This window comes from Pleurodeles waltl, chromosome 10 (assembly GCF_031143425.1).
Source record: "Pleurodeles waltl isolate 20211129_DDA chromosome 10, aPleWal1.hap1.20221129, whole genome shotgun sequence".
Taxonomy (NCBI): domain Eukaryota; kingdom Metazoa; phylum Chordata; class Amphibia; order Caudata; family Salamandridae; genus Pleurodeles; species Pleurodeles waltl.
In genome coordinates this window covers 56,750,515-56,772,964 of record NC_090449.1, presented here as the reverse complement: position 1 = coordinate 56,772,964, position 22,450 = coordinate 56,750,515, and the positions used below count along the sequence as shown (strand labels likewise).

Sequence of the window (22,450 nt, the reverse complement as noted above, 5' to 3'; positions counted from 1 at the left end):
GACAGCCTCATTCACCCCGGAAGAGAAATCCCACCAGGAATAGGTAGCCCCAGCCACATAAAGACCACTTTCCCATGACCTGCTTTTCCAGGCTGTTTAATCCTTTCCCAGAACGGGTTCTCTAATTAGCAATCCCATGCCCGTCTGTGCATTCACGCTGAGGCACTCTGTGATTGGCTCCAGCACTCCCCAAACCCAGGCTAATTAATTCAGTGGTGGCCCCTTGGGTGGGCAGCATACCCCCCTCCCGGCCACGCTGGCCAGTGTCTGCCTTGCAGGCTCAGACTACTGCCCTTTGGGCCAGACATGATGGACAGCCACATCCTCAAGCACTTGCATGCCCAGTTTGGGGCTCCTTGGGCAGCATGGTGGGCTTACCCTACCCACTTAGCCATCACCATGTGTACGAGCTGGCCACTGCCGGGCATCTTTTGCAATGGTAGGAGGTTCGCCTGTGGCGTCACTTGTCAACCCCAGTCCCAACCTGATGTCAGGTAAGAGGAGGTTGAGGGAAGTGGGGGAGCTGGGGCTGAGTTGTTTAAGTGTCATAAACTTTGCACATGAACAAAGGGAGTGGATGTTATATGCGCTGAATATCAGCAGTTTCCCCTAGCACCTTGAAACTGTTCATGTATGCATGATTCATGGTCCCTCAATGGTGCCTGCCTCCAAGACGCTTCAAAAACGGGGTAGGCGGAACTCCGCAGAATATCAGAGTTTTTGTGCAACTCAGTGGAATTCCACTAAGTACAACTCCGCCCACCCCTAGTATTTGCACATATTGGGGGTTCCAAACCAGTCCTGAAATGCATTTCTGCCCTGGACAGTGAGCCAATTGTGACTGCTTCCAAGATGGAAAACTATCCCCAAGTGGTAAATGAACACATTGAAATTGATGAATTTTGAGTCCAGGGCAGCTTTTCCTGAAACACCCAAATACCAGCAACACTATTAGTTTGTAAAAATGTAAACCCATTATACTGGCGGAATTTTCATAATCGAAACTCGCTTTACAAAGGTGAAACTCCATAAGCCTTTATTTTGTAAATAATTATTGAAAGGTTGTTGTTGTTACAGATACGTCTTTGTGTACCTACATTGAAACTAGAAGTGTAGCTAGGGCCATAGACATTCAAGTTGCAGGTCTAAAGTGACATGCAACACAGACCAAAAGTGTTGGAAAGTTACCAAAGAAGTAGCATGTGGATGAGCAAACTTTAATGTGCCTGGGTACCTGGGTCAGTATGAGACCGTGCACCATTCAGTTGTGCATCGTTGTATAGCAGATTTTCATTTAATATTTTACAATTGTAGACACAGGGTGATTTGTAGAGAATCTCATGATTTTCATTCAAGTGCTATAGACAGGATTTCAATTCAGATCAATAGGTGTGAAAGGCAGTTAAACAGATCATGCCGCCTCTGCCTTTTGTGGAAGTAGGCTATTTGCTAGGCCACAGAGCGTAGAACCAGCTTGGCTTACTTTGATGGCTGAACAGGTCAGAGGGGCATTTGAGATGCAAAAATGTAAAAGCTTCTAAGGCTGAAAATCATAGTGTTGATGTTAGGTCAACACTAGCTGGAAAGCAGAGTGGAGCCACGGTCATACAACAGATTTTAGAGGAAGAAGAAGAATAAAAATAAAAATTATATATATATAAAAAAATAAAAACACGATTGAAAAGTGGGTAAACATGGGAAGAAGCAACAGTTTGATGCATTAATTGTACTGGAGATAAAAGGGAATACAGTGCTTTGCACTTAAAGAGCTGAACTGGATGACCGTACATTAGACGGTAGCTAAACATTGAAGAGACAAATACTAAAAAGGTTAGAGAGGACGCGAGGCAAACGTTGGATGAGGGGAAGGGACATCAATTTTAAAAGACCCTCAAATCATAAAGAGAGCTCTGGATGCAGACAATAGGACTAAGCACAAAAAGAAAACTTGAAGTTAAGGATGTACAGTGATGTGAGGAGTGGAGAGATTTGGTGGACCTATAAGAAAGTTGCCAAGGCAACTGCTGGCCATTGCTTTTTTTTTATTATTATTTGTTTTTTTGAGACATGCTGATGTACAACATGGCTAAAACACATTTGCAAAACCATTGTCTCTTGCATAGGTGAGACCTACTGGCTTTGCTAATACTGGTTTTGTATTATTATTACCTCTTTAGTGAGCGGTGTTTTATGCAAAGATAATCTAGCCTGCCTTTCTACAATGGAGAATCTCTTACATTTGGCAGTCAGTAGGTTGGCCAAATGTTTTCGGTCTGAATCCCAAACCTCAGCTAAAATACAGCAAGCATCTGTGACACTAAGAAGCTCACCTCCCCTGTGTTCAATAGACACACTAGAGGCCTGCTACTCATGTGGAACTAGCCAATAAATCTCAAAAACAAAGTCAATCACAATAAAAAGTTTCCTTAGACTCTAGAATGGGTCTAAAAAGATAGGGCACTCCGGCTAAGGTTGGTCAGCGTCCACCACAACACATCACCATCATCTTTAAATTCACTATATTATCTTGCAAACTAGAACCAATGTGTTGAACCCCTCGATCATCTGGTGTGACCACTTGCGATGCCTTCCCCAAAGCAAATGTGCCAAGCCAAAGCCCTCCCTCCCTCCCTCATCTACTGCGAACATTCGTGCAGACTTCAGAGTGAATGTGGAGGCCAATCTCGTGCATCTACTGGGTGGAACAAAAAACACAGACGAGCCATTCATAAATATAATCTTTACTCTATATATAACAGTCTTACAGGTGGGGCCACACCAACAACAAACAAAACCCGAAATGGGCCGGGTAGTGCCTCACAGGGCACCATCGCCAACACCAGCACTAAAACACATTTATTACAAGTTTATGTTGGATACATTGTGCAAATTACATAAAGATTGTTCAACATCTTGTCAAAGGTAGACGATGCTACATTAGTAGAAGTGCTGTCTTATTTGTAACAGTCATATTAAAAAAAAAAAAAAAAAAAAACACACCACACACACACACACACAAACAAAAACAAAAAACAGTGGTGGTGGTAAACTCAAACTACGGGTGCATTGGCTGCATCCGCCTAGTCCAATGCAGGAAAGACATTTCCATTAGGATAGCTTGAGTAGCTCTGCAACTTTGAAGTACATAACACAGAAGGCAAGCACTCTAATGTGTGATAATGTACTTATTGAATGACCTCTGAACCAAAAGATGCATGGGGCATGTTTAGAGGCCCTACTCAGAAGGAGCTACACATCGTTCAGGCAGCTCTAAAGCCCAAAAGACAGAGCTGACATAACCAAATACTACACCAAGTGTCAAAGACCAGTTACCACTGACTCGCCACCCTTGCCAGGAAGCCCTAGGACTAGCTCACTAGTCATGAAGGCTATCGAAGAGCTAAATGGTATATTTACAGCAGGGAGATGTTGGTTATTTACATGGCAGTTTACTTACAGTCAGAGAAAGAAAAACAGAAAAAAAAAAGAAGTGCACTGAGGGCCAAAGACTGGCTTCTTCAAATTTGAACTTTAGTTATTTCATCCCCCATTTTGAGTTTCCTCAGTCACCTCCTAACTTGACCCAATAGTCTCAGACCAAAGGGACAACATCGTTCAGGGGACCTGCATGCTTCTGTATGAGCAGCGAACCAAATGGGACTTTCCAAATCCTTAGCCCGACCAGAAGACCAAGGACTCCTGGAAATTGAATATTATGAAGAAGAATCTGGAAAGAACGAAGGGCTGTGTTTGAACATCTACAGTGGTCTTAAAAATACTGACTATGAATTTGCAAGCTAAGCTTGGTCTACCTTACGCCCTCTCCCCAGATTTCCAGATTGCAGTGGTATGCAGACATATTTCTGTCCTTGAGCATTGAAGCAAGCAATATGGTCTTGGGACAAGAGGTTGGAGCAGATGGGGGGGGGAGGAGTCTCTGGCAATTATTGCACAGAAGACTTGTTCTGGAATTTGGTCCTTTTTAAAAGGTGTTTCAGTCACACAACCTACCCCCGCTTAGTGTCAGGGGTGGTTGAGAAGAGCAACAACATCGATGGCTTAGATCCTGCTAGCTTTGAAGGGGGTGGCACCAGCTCTCGACTTCATGGACTCCCAGGTGCATTCGCCGTTGCCCTTTTCTACGCAAGCCAGATGCAGTGCCTGGTGGGCCACCCAGCTGCGTGACATCAAGGCATCAGTCCAGAGACACTGGTTGGGCTTGGTGACGGCACACGGTCCATTGCAGGGAAAGATCTATGGTGGAACCGAGAAATAAGGCATTAGTGAGATTAACAAAGCCTTGTTAAATGGCATTTATGACCTGGATCTTTACCCCAAACATAATTGCCCCACGATTGAGTAACAGTGAGGCCAATTGCTTGCGCGAGGTACAGTATCCCCCACAAAACACATTACAGCAACCTGTACGACCCCCTCACTCTCCAACAAAACCAATTTCTAAAACATATAACCAAATACGAGCCAGGTCACCCCCAAGGTCAAAGGATCCTGGACGTAATGCTCACAGGTAAGAAACAAAGATAGCATGAATGGATTTAATATAACAAATAAGCATCAGCTTGTAAACAGGTGCGCGGTGAACAAAAAAAAAAAAATAATAATAATAATATCACAAGTTTAACTCTGATTCCTACATTTTCTTCTTCGTCTGGTTTCTCTTAGTCCTGGAATCCTTATCTTTTTTGGTCAAGTCTAATTTTTACTTCTTAACTTGTGTTAGTGCTTGGTCTGGGCACGTCCATTACACGTCTGAGCATCTTTTGATATCTCATGATGCTACTTTAGTCTTCAGAAAACAATTCCAAGCCGCAGATGCCACACTGGCTTTTAATAACAGACATTCATTCAAGGAAACAAAACTAAGGTATACATTCTGGTTGGTATGCGACCGGGGAAAGCAACATCATTTGCACCCATGCCTTGTGAACTTTAGCGCAGTCAGAAGGGCAGACGCAGCGTGTAGCAGTCAACATTCTAAAGAGATGGAAGGAAGGTTGCGTACGGCATGCTCCATCTCATCACGCCTACATTTTATTGCGCCTAGAAGACAATCTACCGTAGAGCAGTTGCTTGAAGAGATGGACCACTCTATGCAAACATAAGTCACAGGGGTTCTTATGCACCCAGATGATGGGTATAAAGGGGGCAGGGGACTGCAATACTTGCAATATGCAAGCCACTTATTAATCAGCTGGGCAATTCCATCCCTCAATCTACAGTTTTGCCAAGGCTGATCTGAAACCATCTCCCCAATCCTCTCTGGAGCCCAAACGGATCCAGCTTGTCTGCAGATGCTTCCCTTCCTCACTTAATGAGACTCTATCTTCATCTACAGACAACCCCGGACAACAGGTTGGGAACCACTGCACTAGGTTATACTACGGGCACAAGGAGGAGGCAAGACTATGGGGCACTGGCAGTAGCCAAACTGCTTGCCACAGAGTACCAATTCTGCACACTGACTACTGCCAAGCAACACAAACAAAAGCATTGTGGGCTGCCTCCCAGGTCTTGGGAAGTTTTGAAAAAGTAGCAGAGGTTTTGTGAAAGCAGAATCTCAACAATCAAACTGGAATACTACTTATGTAAGGGTTTTTAACTCACATGAGTTTTCAGTATCTTATATTGTCAAGATGCCAGGTGGCTGTGCGAAGGATGGAGTTACCTTGTGACAAGGATGCACCGTGCGATCTGACCAGAATGGGAAGATGTTGGTGTTGTACCCAAGACCACACCAAAGAGCACCCCACACACACACACACACACACACACACACAAGGTTGAGACTATTGAAAAGAAGCAGGAAGCAGAAAAGAAAAAGCAAAATAGGGAAAAGATATTGGATAAGATGGCAGTAGTTAGGGAGCAGAAATGAAAGGTGGGAGAAAATGAGGAAAAAGGGAAATAAAGACAAAAGGGGTAGAGAGAGCAAAAAAAAAAAAAAAAGGGACGAAAAGCGATAGCACGAGTATCCAAGAGAGGAAAGATAGGGTTGATGAAGCAAACAGCTCAGCCTCCCCATCACCCCAGATTCAACACGCCTACATTTACTCCATTAATCCCAAATGCAGGGCCAAATTTTTCAGCAAGCCAGTGGGTATTTAAAAAATATATATATTTCTCTAGGCCAGACTTCAAGACATGTAAAAAAGGGGAACAAAAATAAATAAATGCAGAGAGGGGGAATCAAAAATAAATGTAGACGGAGCCAAAATATCTTGCAACATCCTTGAGACAACGCGGACTGTGTGGTGAGGAGAGAGGTGTGACTTACCTCACAGCCGCAGCCTGTTTTGTAGATATGCGTCAGTCCTCGCTTCTGGCTGGGGGTGAGCTTGCTTATGGGTGAGTTAAAACCACAGAGTGAGATCATCACCATATCCTTCACGATGTGGCCTGCAGACGAGAATGGCACGGTTAGTGTGAGCCCCGACATGTACTTTACTCACTGGTGCCCTTCAACCCCCTTAACACTTGTCTATTAGTCCGATCAACAGTCACTGGTGTATGCAGAAGTGATTTTTAGTGGTGGAGGGACACAAGTCACAGATAAAACTGTTGGGGCCTCCTGAAAAAAGCAATTGCAAATTATATATATATATATACACACATACATACATACACACACACACATATCTACACACTGTTCAAAAATGTTAAAATATAACTATATATACACACACACACACACACACACACACACAAACACACACAATTATAATTAAATATGTAGGCTTGTAAATGTTCACAAACATTCCCTGCTTCACATTAGGTGCTCGGCAAGGTCCAATGTTTGTTTTTTCTGATAGCTTCTAGGTGTCCTTCCACAGATCTGCTGGTGGGGCCCAGGGTGGGATGAGGATGGCCCGGACAAATGTAGTTTGGGCATTCGCCCCATCTGGCCACCCCCAGTCTAAATATGCCAGCTTCAGTCATGGGCCAAAAAGACAAATCATATTTGTGCCCATGGTGGTTGCAAACAACATTATAGATAGTGGTCTTCGTAATTAATCCTGTAGTCCCATTACAAAGCGAGAGCATGCAGAACGTAACCCCTCTAAAGCGGAGGTGCACAGCAGGCTACCAAGAGGGTAGCCCCTATATCCCCATTCCTAATGCTTGGTCAGCCTAATTCTAAGGTGGCCAACACGTGTAGGCATCTAAGAATTATGAACCCGCCAGATGGGCTTGGCACATCATCTATGCTAAATAATCATACATAATCTGCCGCAGACCAATCAGTCACACCCTTGACCAGTCTGGGGCCATTCACCTTAAGGCTCTTCCACTAGACTGAGCCACAACTGTGTGGACATGATGAGCGCATACTGGCTGTGTAGGAGAAAAAGGCACAACCCACCTGAGAAGAGAAACTCCTCGCTCTTGTTGTTGGAAGGATGGGTGTACCCACAGAGGCTTTCATGAATCGGGGTGTACAGGTACTCCAGTTCTGGTTTCAGATCAAAGCCTTTAAAGACCTGCAAGGAGAAAGACGGCACGTTAGGAGGCGGAGGATATAGGGTCGCATGAGAATCATACGTTCACAAGACCCTACATGAAAGAATGCAGCGATACGGTCTGTGTAGGGTGGACCACACACCTATGCAGGATCTTGTTCAAGGTGGGCGTGGAGGGAAGCATCTAGGATGGCTGACAGCTCTTCCTGATGGAAAGGTATCCAAATGCTGATCGTGTTGGGCTCGCTTAGGGTGTTCCCCTTCTAGAAGTTAGATACAGTGGGAGTAGCGTGGGAATCCTGAACGTGGGGCACTCTGGTAGACATGTCATGTGGTGTGGAGGTGAAGTGCTGCTTGCAAGGACTGTGTACTGTCAGGTACTCATTGGGTATGGCTGGGAGGTGTAGAAGCGTTGCTCGCAAGGAGTTGTCGCTCTTGTCCCTCTTCTACATGTTAGGTATGGTGGGAGGTGTATGAGCACTGCTCGGAGGAGTTTGCCAAGTCTGTTCCAGTTGTACGAGTTAGGTATGTTTGGGAGGGATAGAAGCACTGCTCGGAAGAGTTCACTTGGCCTGTTCCAATTGTGGGAGTTGGGTAGGGTGGGGAGGTGCAGGAATGCTGGAGGATGGGAGCTCCTTGAGAAGTATTGTACGGTAGGAGCGGTGTAGGAGCTCTGTTCCTGGGGAGACTTTGCGGTCTGTTCCATTTGCAGAACCTCAGGCTGGGGCCAAAAATAGGCCGTTTGACCAAAATAATAGTGCCACATGACTTAAGTTCAGGGACCTTGCTCGGGGATAGGCAGGGAGCCCAGCTGCGGCTGAGGTGACCAGCACAGTGTGGGAGCCCCCGCCACACGCCATGGACCTTTACACAGGGCAGCCAAGTGCGACCAGGGTACCGTACCTTGCTGACTTTGATCTGGAGGCGGAGCAAGCTGGGTTCCTCGTCGGTGGCGTTCTCCCGCTTCATCTTCTCAATACCCACAATTCTCCCACGAACCACTGTGGAAGAAAAACGTGTTCAGGACAGTGAGTAGAAGCACCGTGCGAGTGCGTAACTAACTTGTCTGCAAAGACATTCCCACCCCTCTTCATAATTTGGGCCGGAAAACAATTTGACCATTTAATTTGGAAAATAAAAATCATATGTCCTCAAACAGCAGAGCAAAGTATTCACAACAGTAAATTGCACTTGCAATGACACTAATCATGAACCATATTACCCCACATTGTCCAGCGCCGGAGAAGAGGCATTCCATGAAAGGGAGTTCAAAAGTTTGGCACCATCCAAAAAACACAAGTTAAGTCACAAACTGTTTTCCAACCCACTTTCACTGTGGTAATGGCCTCAAGTTTACTCCTGTCAAGGGATGTAGTAAGTTGATTTCCTGAATGGGGAAGGGAACGGTACCTCCCCCTCCCAAAGTTGCTGTGGGGTGTAGGAGGGGACTGGCCTTACGACAGTAGAACTATTTTCGTTGAGGGAAATAGAATAACAGAGTCCGCACAAATGGGGAGGGCTTTTTACAAGCACGATTTCACACTCCCAACAAATGTACACCGAGAAAGCCCTCCCCTCGGCGTCCAGTTTGTCACAACAGTTTCCTTAGGAGGAAACCTGGAGATAGACGAAGTCGTTGGTTTCCACGGGGGATGTTTGGAAACTTCAGAGAATCCTTAAAATTCGTCAATGTGCAGCCATGCGATGTAGTAAACCTGCGGGTGCAGATTTGTGAATTTTGGGGTGAATAACTCCCAAGAGAAAATATTAAAAAGAACAAAAACAAGAGCATTAGGGAGAATGAGAGAAGAGGATAAAGGTATGAGGGAAAAAATAAATAAAAAACAAGACGAGACAAAGAAAGACAATATTTGGATTGCATGGAGCTATTTAAGCAGAAGGGAATACTCCAGGTTTGCGGCAGACGAGAAAACCATTTCCTGCAATGGAGAAATTCACACAGAGGAGGGTGATGAAGGGACAACGATTTAGGATCTGAAAGAGAAGGCGTGAGATAATCCTTGAGACGTGAATGAGAGATCTGGACCAACGAGGTTTTTTTAAAGAGCCTTTGAGAGTGAAAGAAAACGGCCCAAATCCTTTCATTCTTCACATCAAACGTCCCTCCGACTCTTTCAAGTGCTGACCAGCAGGAGGAGAGTTTCAAGCAGAGGGTGGAGAGGGACTGCCGTGGATGAAGCAGCAAGCGGTGGTGAGAACATCTCGGGGAGATGAGACATCCGATAAACACTCCATGTGCGGTCGGTCGGTGGCAGGCAGGGACCTGCCCCTGGAATGTCTCGGCAGGTGAGGCCTCCTGGCGGTGCTGGGACAGGGCCAGGCAAGCGCTCCAGGAAGGGATCCGAGCTCCCAGTGCCTGCGCAGGAGGCAGAAGCGATGCACCACCGCAGACGGACACACCCAGGACTCCTGGGGGGCAGGTGTGAGGCAGGACCTGGAAACACGTCTAGCTCCTCTGTGCCCACAGCTGTGGGGTCCAGACCATGTGCTCGCTACCGTGTCTAACTGCACTAGTGATGAATGCTGTGGTGTTTCAACCAGGTCTATTCTGCACCACTGATGACTGCTGTGCTGTTTCAACCATGTCTATTCTGCACCACTGATGACTGCTGTGCTGTTTCAACCATGTCTATTCTGCACCACTGATGATTGCTGTGGTATCTCAACCATGTCTATTCTGCACCACTGATGATTGCTGTGGTATCTCAACCATGTCTATTCTGCACCACTGATGACTGCTGTGGTATCTCAACCATCTCTATTCTGCACCACTGATGACTGCTGTGGTATCTCAACCATCTCTATTCTGCACCACTGATGATTGCTGTGGTATCTCAACCATCTCTATTCTTCCCCATTGATGAACGCTGCAGCATCTCAACCATCTCTCTTCTGCACCACTGATGATTGCTGTGGTATCTCAACCATGTCTATTCTGCCCCATTGATGAACGCTGCAGCATCTCAACCATCTCTCTTCTGCACCACTGATGATTGCTGTGGTATCTCAACCATGTCTATTCTGCACCACTGATGACTGCTGTGGTATCTCAACCATGTCTATTCTGCACCACTGATGATTGCTGTGGTATCTCAACCATGTCTATTCTTCCCCATTGATGAACGCTGCAGCATCTCAACCATCTCTCTTCTGCACCACTGATGATTGCTGTGGTATCTCAACCATGTCTATTCTGCACCACTGATGATTGCTGTGGTATCTCAACCATCTCTCTTCTGCACCACTGATGATTGCTGTGGTATCTCAACCATGTCTATTCTGCACCACTGATGATTGCTGTGGTATCTCAACCATGTCTATTCTGCCCCATTGATGATTGCTGTGGTATCTCAACCATGTCTATTCTGCACCACTGATGATTGCTGTGGTATCTCAACCATGTCTATTCTGCACCACTGATGATTGCTGTGGTATCTCAACCATGTCTATTCTGCACCACTGATGATTGCTGTGGTATCTCAACCATGTCTATTCTGCACCACTGATGACTGCTGTGGTATCTCAACCATCTCTCTTCTGCACCACTGATGATTGCTGTGGTGTATCAGCCTTGCCCATCTGCACCAGCATTGAACACTGGAGTCTTGGCCAGGTCCATCAGCAACAGCAATACATGCCGAGGCATCTCTGACATGTTAGCTCCTAAGCCTGTCTGCACCAGGGCTGCGTGTTTAGCATCGTTGAGAGCTGCATGCTGTGGAGCCTTGACCATGTCCCATCTGCACCAGCGCTACAGTCCACACAGTCACAGCCATTTGCTGTCAATAATATCTATCTGCACAACAACTGCATGCTGTGGAGTTGGCCATATGTTAGAGACCACGTCTATATGCACCCGTGCTGCATGCTGTGGAGTTGGCCACATGTTAGAGACCACGTCTATATGCACCAGTGCTGCATGCTGTGGAGTTGGCCACATGTTAGAGACCACGTCTATATGCACCAGTGCTGCATGCTGTGGAGTTGGCCACATGTTAGAGACCACGTCTATATGCACCAGTGCTGCATGCTGTGGAGTTGGCCACATGTTAGAGACCACGTCTATATGCACCAGTGCTGCATGCAGTGGAGTCCATGCTTTTTTTCTTAGAACCCGACTAGGAATCAAAACCAGCACTGGCACAAACACTAAAATCAGCTTTGCACTGGGGGATGTGAAAGAGTGTAGTGTCAAACCGCGCCTATTAAATATAGTTTTTCAAACATGTTGGCTAAGAGTTTAGAAACCTCACAAGCTTAAACACCCATGGGGCATGCCAACTAATCCAGTAAGAGCCATGTGCCACAGCACTCCACCCTTGAGAATCTGTGGGCCCACAGCACATGGCCCATCAGGATCCATAGCTCAGGACCCCACTAATGAGAACCAAGATTACAACAGCCCACCCAAGAAGGTCTGGACCCACAGAACCACAACCAGGAGTATGTACTACACACGACCAACCCCCTGCCAGATCTACCCACCAAACCTCCCCTGCCTGCTGCTTAGCTGTGGCAGTATCCCTGCCCCAGCAGCCTCAGGGCTCCCTCCAGGAGGATGCACCAGGCCCACAGCAGCTGCACAGTGAGCACCTGGGAAGAAGAAGTGTAGCCCACCCATCAATGGAAGAAGGCTGATCTGTAGCCCCAACAGCGGACTACAAAACACCCTGTAATTGATGGGCGGTGGGAAAGCAGGCAGGGAAGGAAGTCTGATCGCTCCTTTTAATTTGTGATGCTAGTGAGGTCTGAAGAAACTGTAATTAAAGGCCCACCCAGGCGACCAGACTGGAGGCAGAGCTCCAACAGAAGGCAGCACAGCAGAATCTCAGGGCCAAATGCAAGACTTGTGGAGGAAAACAAAAGTATTCTAGCAAACCACATCAACAGCCCAGCCCAGTGCAGCTTCTGAAAGCACTTCTAAGCAAGCAAAACAGAGGATAGCAGCAAAGAGACTCCCCAAGGACCACAATGTGGTAAAGTGAACAGTAGGAATGAGAACCCGTATCTCGGGGCTCCACAGCATCATCTCTAGTGAGAAAGGAAAGATAATGCCAGAGTTATTTCCACTGACTGAAAGCCTCGGTGAGATCAGGGAAGAGTTGCCTTATCAGAGAAGAGACTGGCAGTGTTTTAAAGTGAATTTACCCAGTATAGTCCTAAGACAGTGGAGTGGACTTGAGGTACCTGGGACCTGTAAGGGTGTAGCTATCCTAGGGTGGCAGGTGCAGGGACAGCAGGCCCAAGGGGTTTAAGGGGCCACCGTGCACCCCCATAAATAGCTGTCTTAAGTATCAAACTGGATGCATTAGGACATTTAACTTCCTTGCTATGCCAAATTGTTTAGCCTCAGACAGGAGTCAACTATTTTCTGGTGTGAGTCTGAGTGAGTGAAGAAGAAAAAAAAATATATAATAATAATAATAATTATTAAGAAAAACTACGGAAAATTGGTAAGAACCAATGAGGCTCTGCGGCGCGGAGGGGAGAGGATATGCTCCTCTCGCCTACCCCATCACCCTTCCTCCCCAGGTCCACACACAGCCTCTACTTACCAACTTGTGAATGGCAGAACGCGGTCTGCGGGTGCTGAGCGCCGCAGCTGCAGGCCTCAGAGGGTCCCCCCTGTGCCAGGAGCAGCAGGGCTACTGCCATCATCCCACAGATGGAGGCGCCAGACATTCTCGCGGTGTCTGTCCGGGGTCCAGGAAGTGCTGAAAGAGAGGGAGAGGTGGACACTTCAGAAAACCTCTGCAGATGTCATATAGAGAAAGACTTGCAAATAACTTATTACAAGTACATATTTTTCTTTGATCAGTAATGCTGCTGGGGAGTTGTGACCTAGCCGAAAGTCCCACTACAAAAGTGATGCAAAGATTTTGGAGGGTGGAGGGGGAGGGGCGTATTTATTAGCCAATGTAAATCAGAATGTGCATTGGAAAGCTCCCCAAACTGACGCAAAGCTGTAGTTAGCTCTAATCTGCACGACTTTACACCAAGAGGTGGTGTATTGGCACATCAATGCAATCAACCATGGGTTCTGATATACATTCCACGCACGTAGAAAGTAGGAAATGTCTTATAGGATAGTTTGTTGTGGTAGGGTCCCCTGAACTACTTTAGAGAACGCAGACGCCCTTGTACTGTGGTGCAGCCAAACGTGTTCCAGCGCTGGGAAAAGAGGAAGGAAGTAGAGAATATATAAAGATAAGTATGGCACTTTTTTTTTCCTCTCGGACTTGGAGCTTCGGTTGCTGTGCTGCCTCGAGTCCAGTATCATTAAATATGGGCCTTGATGTGTGCTCTGGTGATGAAACAGTATTGGTTTGTTTTACCTCACCACCCAGACTCCTCTTTTCCCGAGTGGCATCTTACATGATGATATTGTGCTGTTTGGTGTCTTGGGCATCTTCAAGTGCAAACATGCTTATATCTGCCCACCGTGGGGATGCCTACAGCCCCTGGTAGAGAGGTGGTGCGCTGGAAGAATTACTTTACAGTTCGACCAAGGGTGGAGTCGTTGGTCATCAATGCACCATCCTTACGATTGGAAGTTGTGGCAATATTTCCAGGTCCAAATTTTGAACCATTTGGTTTTAATCTGTGGCACTGAGGGCACATGCCCAGTGCTTGGTAAAAACCATTTATGAATATTAGCAGAACTGGACCGCTATACCCCGGTGGGTAATGTAAAAACAGTTTAAATGGGGGTATCCAGGTCAGGCACCTCTGCCCTGGTCTTGTCCACACCCCTCTTTTTATTTTTAAAATTACTGTTCCTGACACTGCCCTATAAATCCCTCTGCTCAGGACTTAAAGGCGGCATGAAGAACAGAAAGTAAACATGCACCCTCCCCCCAGCAAGAAATCGCAGGCTGCTGATGGCTACACGGAGTTCATTAGAGGCCGTCAGGGGGGGTCAAAGAGTTCACGGTGTCACTTCCGTTACCCAGGGCGTTGTGTTGACGTCTTTCGATGCACATTCTTTGCCAACGTAACGCGGTCCCTGTATAATTTGAGTCGCCTATTCTGGGGGAAATGTGGTGACAATAGAGGTGCACAGAGATGTTTGCTATGATACCGTTCGTCCTCATTTTCATTAATAATCTCCAATTTTAAAGGGTTCAAAAGTATTTTCAGTAAAATGCCTATTTACCAAAAAGGTGGTTAAGAAACGGAATGAGAACCATCAAAGGCAGGCTGCGCTTGCGTACAGTCAACACCCCCCCCCCCCCCCCAAAAAAAAGGAGTTTCTGTACTGAATTCACTCTGTTGGCACATTGAGTCCTACAATCGGCACCCCAGTCACCAAGTCCAGAAAGGGTTCCTGCCGCGCTCTGTGATTGGCGGCGGCCTGGAAAGGGCGGACATGTTGTGCCGCATGAAATAATTCTGGCAGAATAAGCTCGGAGCCTCGGTTTCGCCCAGTGGTGGGTCCGGTAGACACTGAGGCTGCCCCTCCATCAACAGGAGTGATTTTGTAGTGTGGTAGAGGGGCTCTCTCCCCCCAGGATAGGTACCATCGGCCCCCACCACCCTCCGGTACCTGCTCCCTCCCCTGGCCTGCGCGCCTCCGCCCGGCGAGGGATAATCTTGGGCTGCTTTGAGGACAGATCCCGTTTCCCGGACATCGGGCCCTGACTGGGAATAAACATTCTGGGCACTGCGGTGTGTCCGGGCAGGAGCCCCGGAGCACAAGCAAGCTGTTGTCTGCTGTTTCTTTCAAGGATGCTGCTGTGTGCAGAGGAGAAAAAATAAATAAAAAAAAACAACACAGGAGTAAAGTTACAGGTCTATTAAAGGTGAAATCTATCTTCTGTCTCTGAGCAGCAACAGGAACGTCCAATTTCAAGACAAGGGGGTTCTGGGAAGGTGCCCAAGCTCCTACCCCTCTTTGGATCCTATCCTGACCGCCTCTTACAGAAGGCAGATAGACGTCTTCCCACTGACAAAAGGCGCTCAGGTCTCTTCAGGAGGGGCGTGGCCTAGAGGACTGAGCTACGTAGTGTTGCCATCCCCAAGGTCCATCGAGAAATTGAGGTTGCCACTTAGAAACATTATCTTTGTATATCATATCTCAGATGACTGTAGCGCATTCTACAATTAGTATAGCTTCGTAGCGCTTCCTGGATCATTGTGGTATGGCTCTAGAATGTACATTAGCTGCTTGCACAGCTGTCGTTTCCTAGACACATGGGGGGTCATTCTGACCCTGGCGGTCGGTGACGACCACGGAAGCACCGCCAACAGGCTGGCGGTGCTTCCTGGGCCATTCTGACCGCCGCGGTCAGAAAAGGGGAACCAGCGGTTTCCCGCCGGTTTACCCCTGGCCCAGGGAATCCTCCATGGCGGCGCTGCTTGCAGCGCCGCCATGGGGATTCCGACCCCCTTCCCGCCATCCTGTTCCTGGCGGTTATTACCGCCAGGAACGGGTGTCGTGGGGCCCCTGGAGACCCCTGCACTGCCCATGCCACTGGCATGGGCAGTGCAGGGGCCCCCTAACAGGGCCCCACAAAGATTTTCAGTGTCTGCTTTGCAGACACTGAAAATCGCGACGGGTGCCACTGCACCCGTCGCACCCCTGCAAATCCGCCGGCTCCATTCAGAGCCGGCTTCCTCTTTGCAGGGGCTTTCCCGCTGGGCCGGCGGGCGATCTTTTGGAAATCGCCCGCCAGCCCAGCGGGAAAGTTAGAATGACCGCCGCGGTCATTTGTCCGCGGTGCGGTCATTTGGCGGTCTCCGCAGCCGGGGTCGGAATGACCCCCATGATGTGTAATGAAAGAAACTGAAATGTGTCCAGCCTAAGTCAGCCTTCTCTTGTCTAGCACGCTGGCTGCTAAGGATTCGTGTTTAGTGAGTGCTTGTCAGCACATTAAATTGGGTAACAAAGGTTTCCATTGCGTTCCACTAATCTAGCCAAGAGTCCACGAGGGCAGCTCCAAAAACTGTCTCTATGAATAAAAACAAATTTTCAAGTTTCCATCTCTTCGAGCAATTCCATCAAGAAAGGCACATACATTCCTGTGTGAAGTGGGGGCTGTGTCCATGTGTGTGGCACAGACCACTTTAAAACCTGCACACAGCAGGATCTAAACGTGAATCTCGTCGCTAAACTTATACACTTAGATGCTGTCTTAACCTCTGCTTCAAGGCCCAGTTGCAGAATTGTGTGTGTTTATATCTATCTGGTTTATTGCAAAGTAGGTTGTTTGATTGGTGCCCACGCCAAAGCGCTTCACCAAAAGCAGTGGGAGATGCTAATAAAACACACAATCACTGGTCAAGCGCATACGCCTGGCATGCATTGGGAGGGAGTCCCGACTAAAAATAAAGAGAATTGTAGCGAAAAAAACAAAACAACTATAGTTTTGTCTGTAATGCAGGTATGGAATAAAAACATGTAAAGATTCAGCATAATTTTGAGACGTAAAATGGGCCATCAATTATTGCAAATAGTGCACCATGCAAGAGGCGGGATGACGCACTAAACATGCATGGGGGGGCGGGGGGATATATTTTATATAAAGCTACCCCTTTGGGCGAAGCAGAATCACACTTGATGACCAGTTAATAACTCGTAACAAGACAGCTGCGTCGTCGAGCCAGACCTAAGAATATACCTGTGACCGACGACATTGTGAGAGATGACGGACTGTTCTGTAGTGCGAGCAGAGGCACTGGAACAGGTCAGGGCACCACTGCCTGCGGCCACATGGCTCCCTTGAGTGACCTCTGACCCGAGCGGACACCTCTCTTGGACTGCAGCCCTCGGGGTCGCAGAACCCCCGCTTCGAAGTACCAGGCCCGCACCATGGGAACGGGCCTAAAATAGGAGGGTCTCCCTTCTAATAATGTAAGCACCTATTTAAAGCCTGGCGTGATTCCTTATACCCAGTCACAAATCAAAAGGCCGGGGCAGGTGCTCCTCATAATGCCAGACTGCGGCAGAGAAGTCTTCTTGCCTTGTCAGACTTAGTTTATAGTCAAGACCACTGGAATGGTGTAATTCTGCAGCGTTTACCGCAGTATTACACATTTACAGCACAATCCACGAACTGCTGCAGAGATGTGTGTGTATATATATACACACACACCCCCCCACCCCCCAAAAAAAAGGGTAACACAAAAATTACCGCTCTGACAGGCAGTGACGGACACCTTGAAAAGGTTAACTTGTCACCTTTTGTGTGTCCATTGGCGGGTGTTTAATTGAAGCTTTTGTCCAGGCAGCAAACGTGTGTTATACGTAAATAATAGTGGCATATTACGCGGCACCAATTGCCTTTTCTTTACCCGCAATTTAGTTAACACTATTACAAAATGTGGTTCTCAGCTGCCGCATAATTTCTGTGGAATTTCCTGGGAAAGGTGGTTGTCCTGCATCAGCAATCTTATCAGTGGCTCTACACCCGACGCAAGCACGTAGATGATGACGGTGTAGTGCACGGGCAGTGATCCATTACCACGGGTGACAGTCCCTGACCGTTCACGTGCTGACACCGACAGACAATCACCACTGGGTCTGGGCGAGTGTAGCCGGGTCCTGCAATGCTGTGCAACTTTAGGAAAACCATGTAGCAAGATTGAAACCAGATTGTGTGGTAATTGGAAGGTGGTGTACTATGGACCACTACAACTTATCTTTAGAATGAGAAATCAATGTTTGTGGACCTTTTCCCGCCATCCTATCACTTTTCTCATATCATACATTAGGGAGGTGCATTTTCCCACAAAACTTGTAATCCAAACTCTGGTTTGGGGCTCACTTAGAATTTGCGCACAACTTAAAAGTTGGACCGTAAGTGTCCAGCTTGGTCTTCACTCGTACAGAGGGCCACTGTGTGATTTTTCAGCCATGCATGGCATTTTCTGAATAGATATATTTTTTACCACATAACACATCATTGGCTGAATAATGTGTAGATGTTAACAAAAAAAGGTTTCTAGCTCAAACGGATTAGTTAGTTAACACGCAGCAACGCGTGTGCTGCACAGTGGAAGGACCTTCTCAAAAGGTTGACTGGCCACCTTTCAGTTGCTTATGGTTGTATTTGGGTGTTAAACCGGTAATACAAAATTGAAGCTTTGCCAAAACAATGATAACTGGTTTAAAAAAAAAAAAAAAAACACACACACCTCATACTTTCACATTTCTTTCATCATGCTGCATAATTTCCCATTTCTTGCCACATAATTTGGTCAACCATGCTGCATAATTTGCTTGTACCCTATTGCTTAATTCCAATGGCTCTGCTCATACACTAAAGGGGACCATACAGCTTCCAGTGGGGCACGGACAGACTAGACAGCCATCTGATTCGAGGCGCTCCTGCGGAGGTAACACTGCAGAACCCTTGGCTAATGGCCACTTTACAAAGGACAGAGACATGTCTCCCAAGTTCTGCCTGTGCCATACCACCACACCCACAGAAATGAATGTACGTGGGCTCCTGTTACTACGGGTAGCTCTCTTGACAGCTTTACGATCTGACATTAGAACCCTGAAACATCCCAACCGGGAATGCCACAGAACTCTCGCCTTTAGTTTTAATGAGCATCTTTATATGTATTGGTGAATCACACCTCGTTTCAGCATCCTAGCGACGACTCGCCACATGCCTGGTCGTTGAGTGGCCTGGGCTCTGGCCAGGGCAGCACCGGGTGGTATGTCTTTTACCCTGGTCCAGCGCTCCTCGCCCCTTCCCCTCTGAAGCAGAGCCTTTACAAGTACCCAAACTGCTGCTAGACTGAAAGGGTAACTTACAACCTCTTATAAAGATCTGGGAAAATATTCCCAAAACAGTAGTTTATTCGAATGAAGCGAGGCCGCCCTCACCCACCCGGTGTGGGGAGGAGGACACCTGAATGACAAGGTACCCAGAGGGTAATCTATTTTACGTGGGGCCTTCAAGTTCCCTTTACCCAATGCTGTATCTTTATCGGTCAACAAAATACAATTGTACACCTCGAGAGCGCGCACCTAATAAAAACAAGTTTTGGCAAAGCCAACAAGTCTGGGCTTCTTGTGCTACCACATGGAATGTTTGCGTATTATAGCAAAACACACTCGAGAGAGCCAGCAGCTGCAGGTACAGTACTGCACGATGGTCTGTGCACGCCACCTAGAGGAGGCAGAAAGATACACCCAGGAGTAGGAGAGAAAAGATGAACACTCCACTGGGCGGAGCCAAGACATGACTGGCAAAGCATCAAGTCAATGGCAGAAAGAGTCCAATTGAACCATGTCACTGGTTTCAAGGGGTGGACCCAAATTAGACTATGTATGCTGTTAGCAGTAGGTCTCTTAGATACCAGTGCTGTTCAAACTCAGACCTAATTAATTTAAAAAAAAGCGATATGAGATACAAGCAATCCATATCTTACCCTGAAAGAATAGTTTGGGGAATTTCCCCTTAAATTTCATGAAAAATTATGCAACGTTGCACAACCCTAACACTATCTAGGTGCCTGTGTTCCATGGGGCTTATCAATTAATTTACCATAATGAAGAGGTTAGACCCCACCACACCGAGCTAGTGACCCCCTGAATGGAGCGCCTATCTAGCACCTGCTAGGGAACCCAAGAAGATTCTGTGAATGTGGGCAGCGTGGAGGTGACCACACCACAGTGTGGACGAGAACGTGCTGAGGGGTAGTGCCCTTTACCACACATTGCCAACTGGATGTCCAAGATGGAGTCTGCAATGGGGTGGGGGCACAAAGAAGCGGGTCCATTTTATTTGCAGCATTTTTAAGTGTGGAGAGTGGGACCTATGGGCAGGTCCTAGGATTAGGTGATGCAGAGACGCGACCCTGGACACGCGCATCACAGGCCCAAAGGACACCTTCTGGACAGGCACTTGGTTCAGTGCTGGCACTGTCAGTCGTTCAACTTCAAAATAACAGCACCTGGCACCAGGGGATGGGCAGCCGCCTATCGGGGACCCAGGGAATGCCATATCACTGCCCTGAGCGTCACACTTACCCCGCCCCTTTTATGTGACAGGGAGAAGCCGAGCACGTATCCCCTGTGGTGAGATACCGGAGTGACCGTGCACTTGCATCACTGCTCAGTGGCGAACAGGTACTCTCGGGTAGGGCCCCGCTGCACTGTTCTGTTTCTATTTCAAGCTCTGATTCAGAGCAAAAATACATAAACATTAGGCAGCTTCTGCCCCGGCATCGGTCAACAACAACAACAAGCGGCCAGGACTCGCAATGTGCTTCTCAGCGGTAGAGGCAGCAAAACAACGCGCGTCTGTCCTACAACAACAGCAAGCTCTCACAGACGGCCCTTCTGTATATAATCACCAGGCAACGAACTCGAGATCATCACGGACGCCACGTTCCAATCCCACAGCCTATAATGCATTCTGGGAGTTGTAGTCCTTGATCACCCCACTCTGCACGCAAACCTACGCTAGGATTTCTAAAAGGGGAAGCTAGGCTTCAAAAGTATGACCCTACAGAAGCCCGTGGCTTTCAACACGATCTTTGGTGTAATATTTAACAACTTTGAAGTACTAGAACATTTTCCTACCCCGTGGGTTCCTCTAATAACAGAAATGCACTGTGGGATTTCTAGTCCACATTCTACACCCCCACAAACAGCGATATCCAAAAGCCAGCTCCGGCGCCCCTGTTGACTCCAATAACCGTACTGTGTCGTACTCCGCTTGGCCCAGTGCTGCTGAGTGGGCCCAGCTCATGGGTGACATCAGCCGCAGGCCACGCCACATGGAATTCTGGGACCTGTTGTTCCACAGTCAAATTGTAAGAATTGCCCACGTAAGAGCAGCATTAGGGGGTGAAGTCTCTTACCTTGGGTCTTCGGGGTGCCCGTGCCTTCGAAGGCGGCTGTGCTACGTGCAGGCTGCAGGGCTCGGGCCTTCGATGCAGTGGGGATGACACAAGATCGACGTCCAAGACCGCCCTTAGTGCATCCGATAGCAGGCTCCGTACTCACTCCTCTGCAGGCTGCCTGTTATAACCACATCTGGAGGCCCGCCCCCTGCCCACGCCCTCGGCTGCCATTGGACGGGGCGGCACGGCTCGGGCATCCCACGCCCCCACAGGCAAGTAAAAGTGCTGTTTGTGGTATGAGGTAATAGGAAAAGTGGGTTTTTGCCTCACTTTAGTGCCGCCGCCGCAGACTTCCTGTTGCTCAGATCTGGGCGAGCTCTGTGGACGGGGTGAAGAGGGAGGGTCGCAGCTCCCCCCCTCCGTACAGAAGCAGCCATTAGGGTCCCACCTCGACCCACCCTCCACACAGAAGCGCCTGCCAGCCCCCAGAGTCGGATTTCAGAGAATTTGATCCAGAAGTACATGTGGGAGAGGGACTTCGGTTGAAATCGGGGCTCAGTGTTGTGCTCTCTGGGCGTCACTTTCTGTGCACGGGGAGGTATAATAACAAGTCCCCTTTTGTCTCACGTTTCTTAACTAGCTGGTTGTAACCCTTTAGAAATGTGACGATACAATACTTTGTAATGCACCTGCACAGATGTTTGTGCGTAATTTACCCTCTATGTGAGTGGGTCCATAGAGGTCTGTCTCAGCTTTGCATCCTTATTAGAGCGATATCATGTGCGCAGTGAGTGGAGGGGTGGGGGGTGTAGCTGCAGGGCCGGTCTCAGGGCAGTGCGACTGGTGATCCCGCACTGGGCGCTGACCTCAGGGGAGGCGCTGCTTTTAGCAATAACTGGCGATTAAAAAAAAAACCTGCTGCAAAGTTCCTTGTGAATTCAGCTTTCATGCAGCAATACAAATGTAAACATTCTTGTGATTAATATTCCTGAGAGACAGAGATGGAGTTTTGTCCAGTAGCAGTTTTGACTTGCCATAAAGTAGCACAGAGGGTTAATGTGCCTGCTGCGAAGAACAGATCTGTATTTAATGTGGATACCTGAGTGAATTACTACGTTTGTCGCAGAGATTAATTTGTGACTGCTGTT

The 22,450-nt window shown here is 47.8% G+C and overlaps 2 protein-coding genes across 3 annotated transcripts in view; one reads left to right on the top strand and one right to left on the bottom strand.

Moving 5' to 3' along the window:
- Window positions 1-22,450, top strand: part of SYN1 (synapsin I) — a 391,962-nt gene that overhangs the window by 152,677 nt on the left and 216,835 nt on the right. The window lies entirely within an intron of this gene.
- TIMP1 (TIMP metallopeptidase inhibitor 1) lies at window positions 2,726-21,455 on the bottom strand. The gene is made up of 6 exons (XM_069209652.1): window positions 21,321-21,455; window positions 13,055-13,213; window positions 8,382-8,479; window positions 7,382-7,499; window positions 6,296-6,417; window positions 2,726-4,254 (listed from the first exon to the last, which is right to left on the bottom strand). Exons 2-6 carry the CDS (start codon window positions 13,179-13,181, stop codon window positions 4,060-4,062), a joined length of 660 nt encoding a protein of 219 aa, XP_069065753.1. The 5' UTR covers window positions 13,182-13,213; window positions 21,321-21,455; the 3' UTR covers window positions 2,726-4,059.

Excerpts from the sequence above, each read along its gene's own strand:
- TIMP1 (XM_069209652.1), bottom strand. The coding sequence starts at position 13,181 with ATGTCTGGCGCCTCCATCTGTGGGATGATGGCAGTAGCCCTGCTGCTC. Across the intron at positions 8,480-13,054 it reads GTTCTGCCATTCACAAGTTG|TGGTTCGTGGGAGAATTGTG; the intron begins GTAAGTAGAGGC and ends TTTCTTCCACAG. Across the intron at positions 6,418-7,381 it reads CGAGGAGTTTCTCTTCTCAG|GCCACATCGTGAAGGATATG; the intron begins GTGGGTTGTGCC and ends TCTCGTCTGCAG.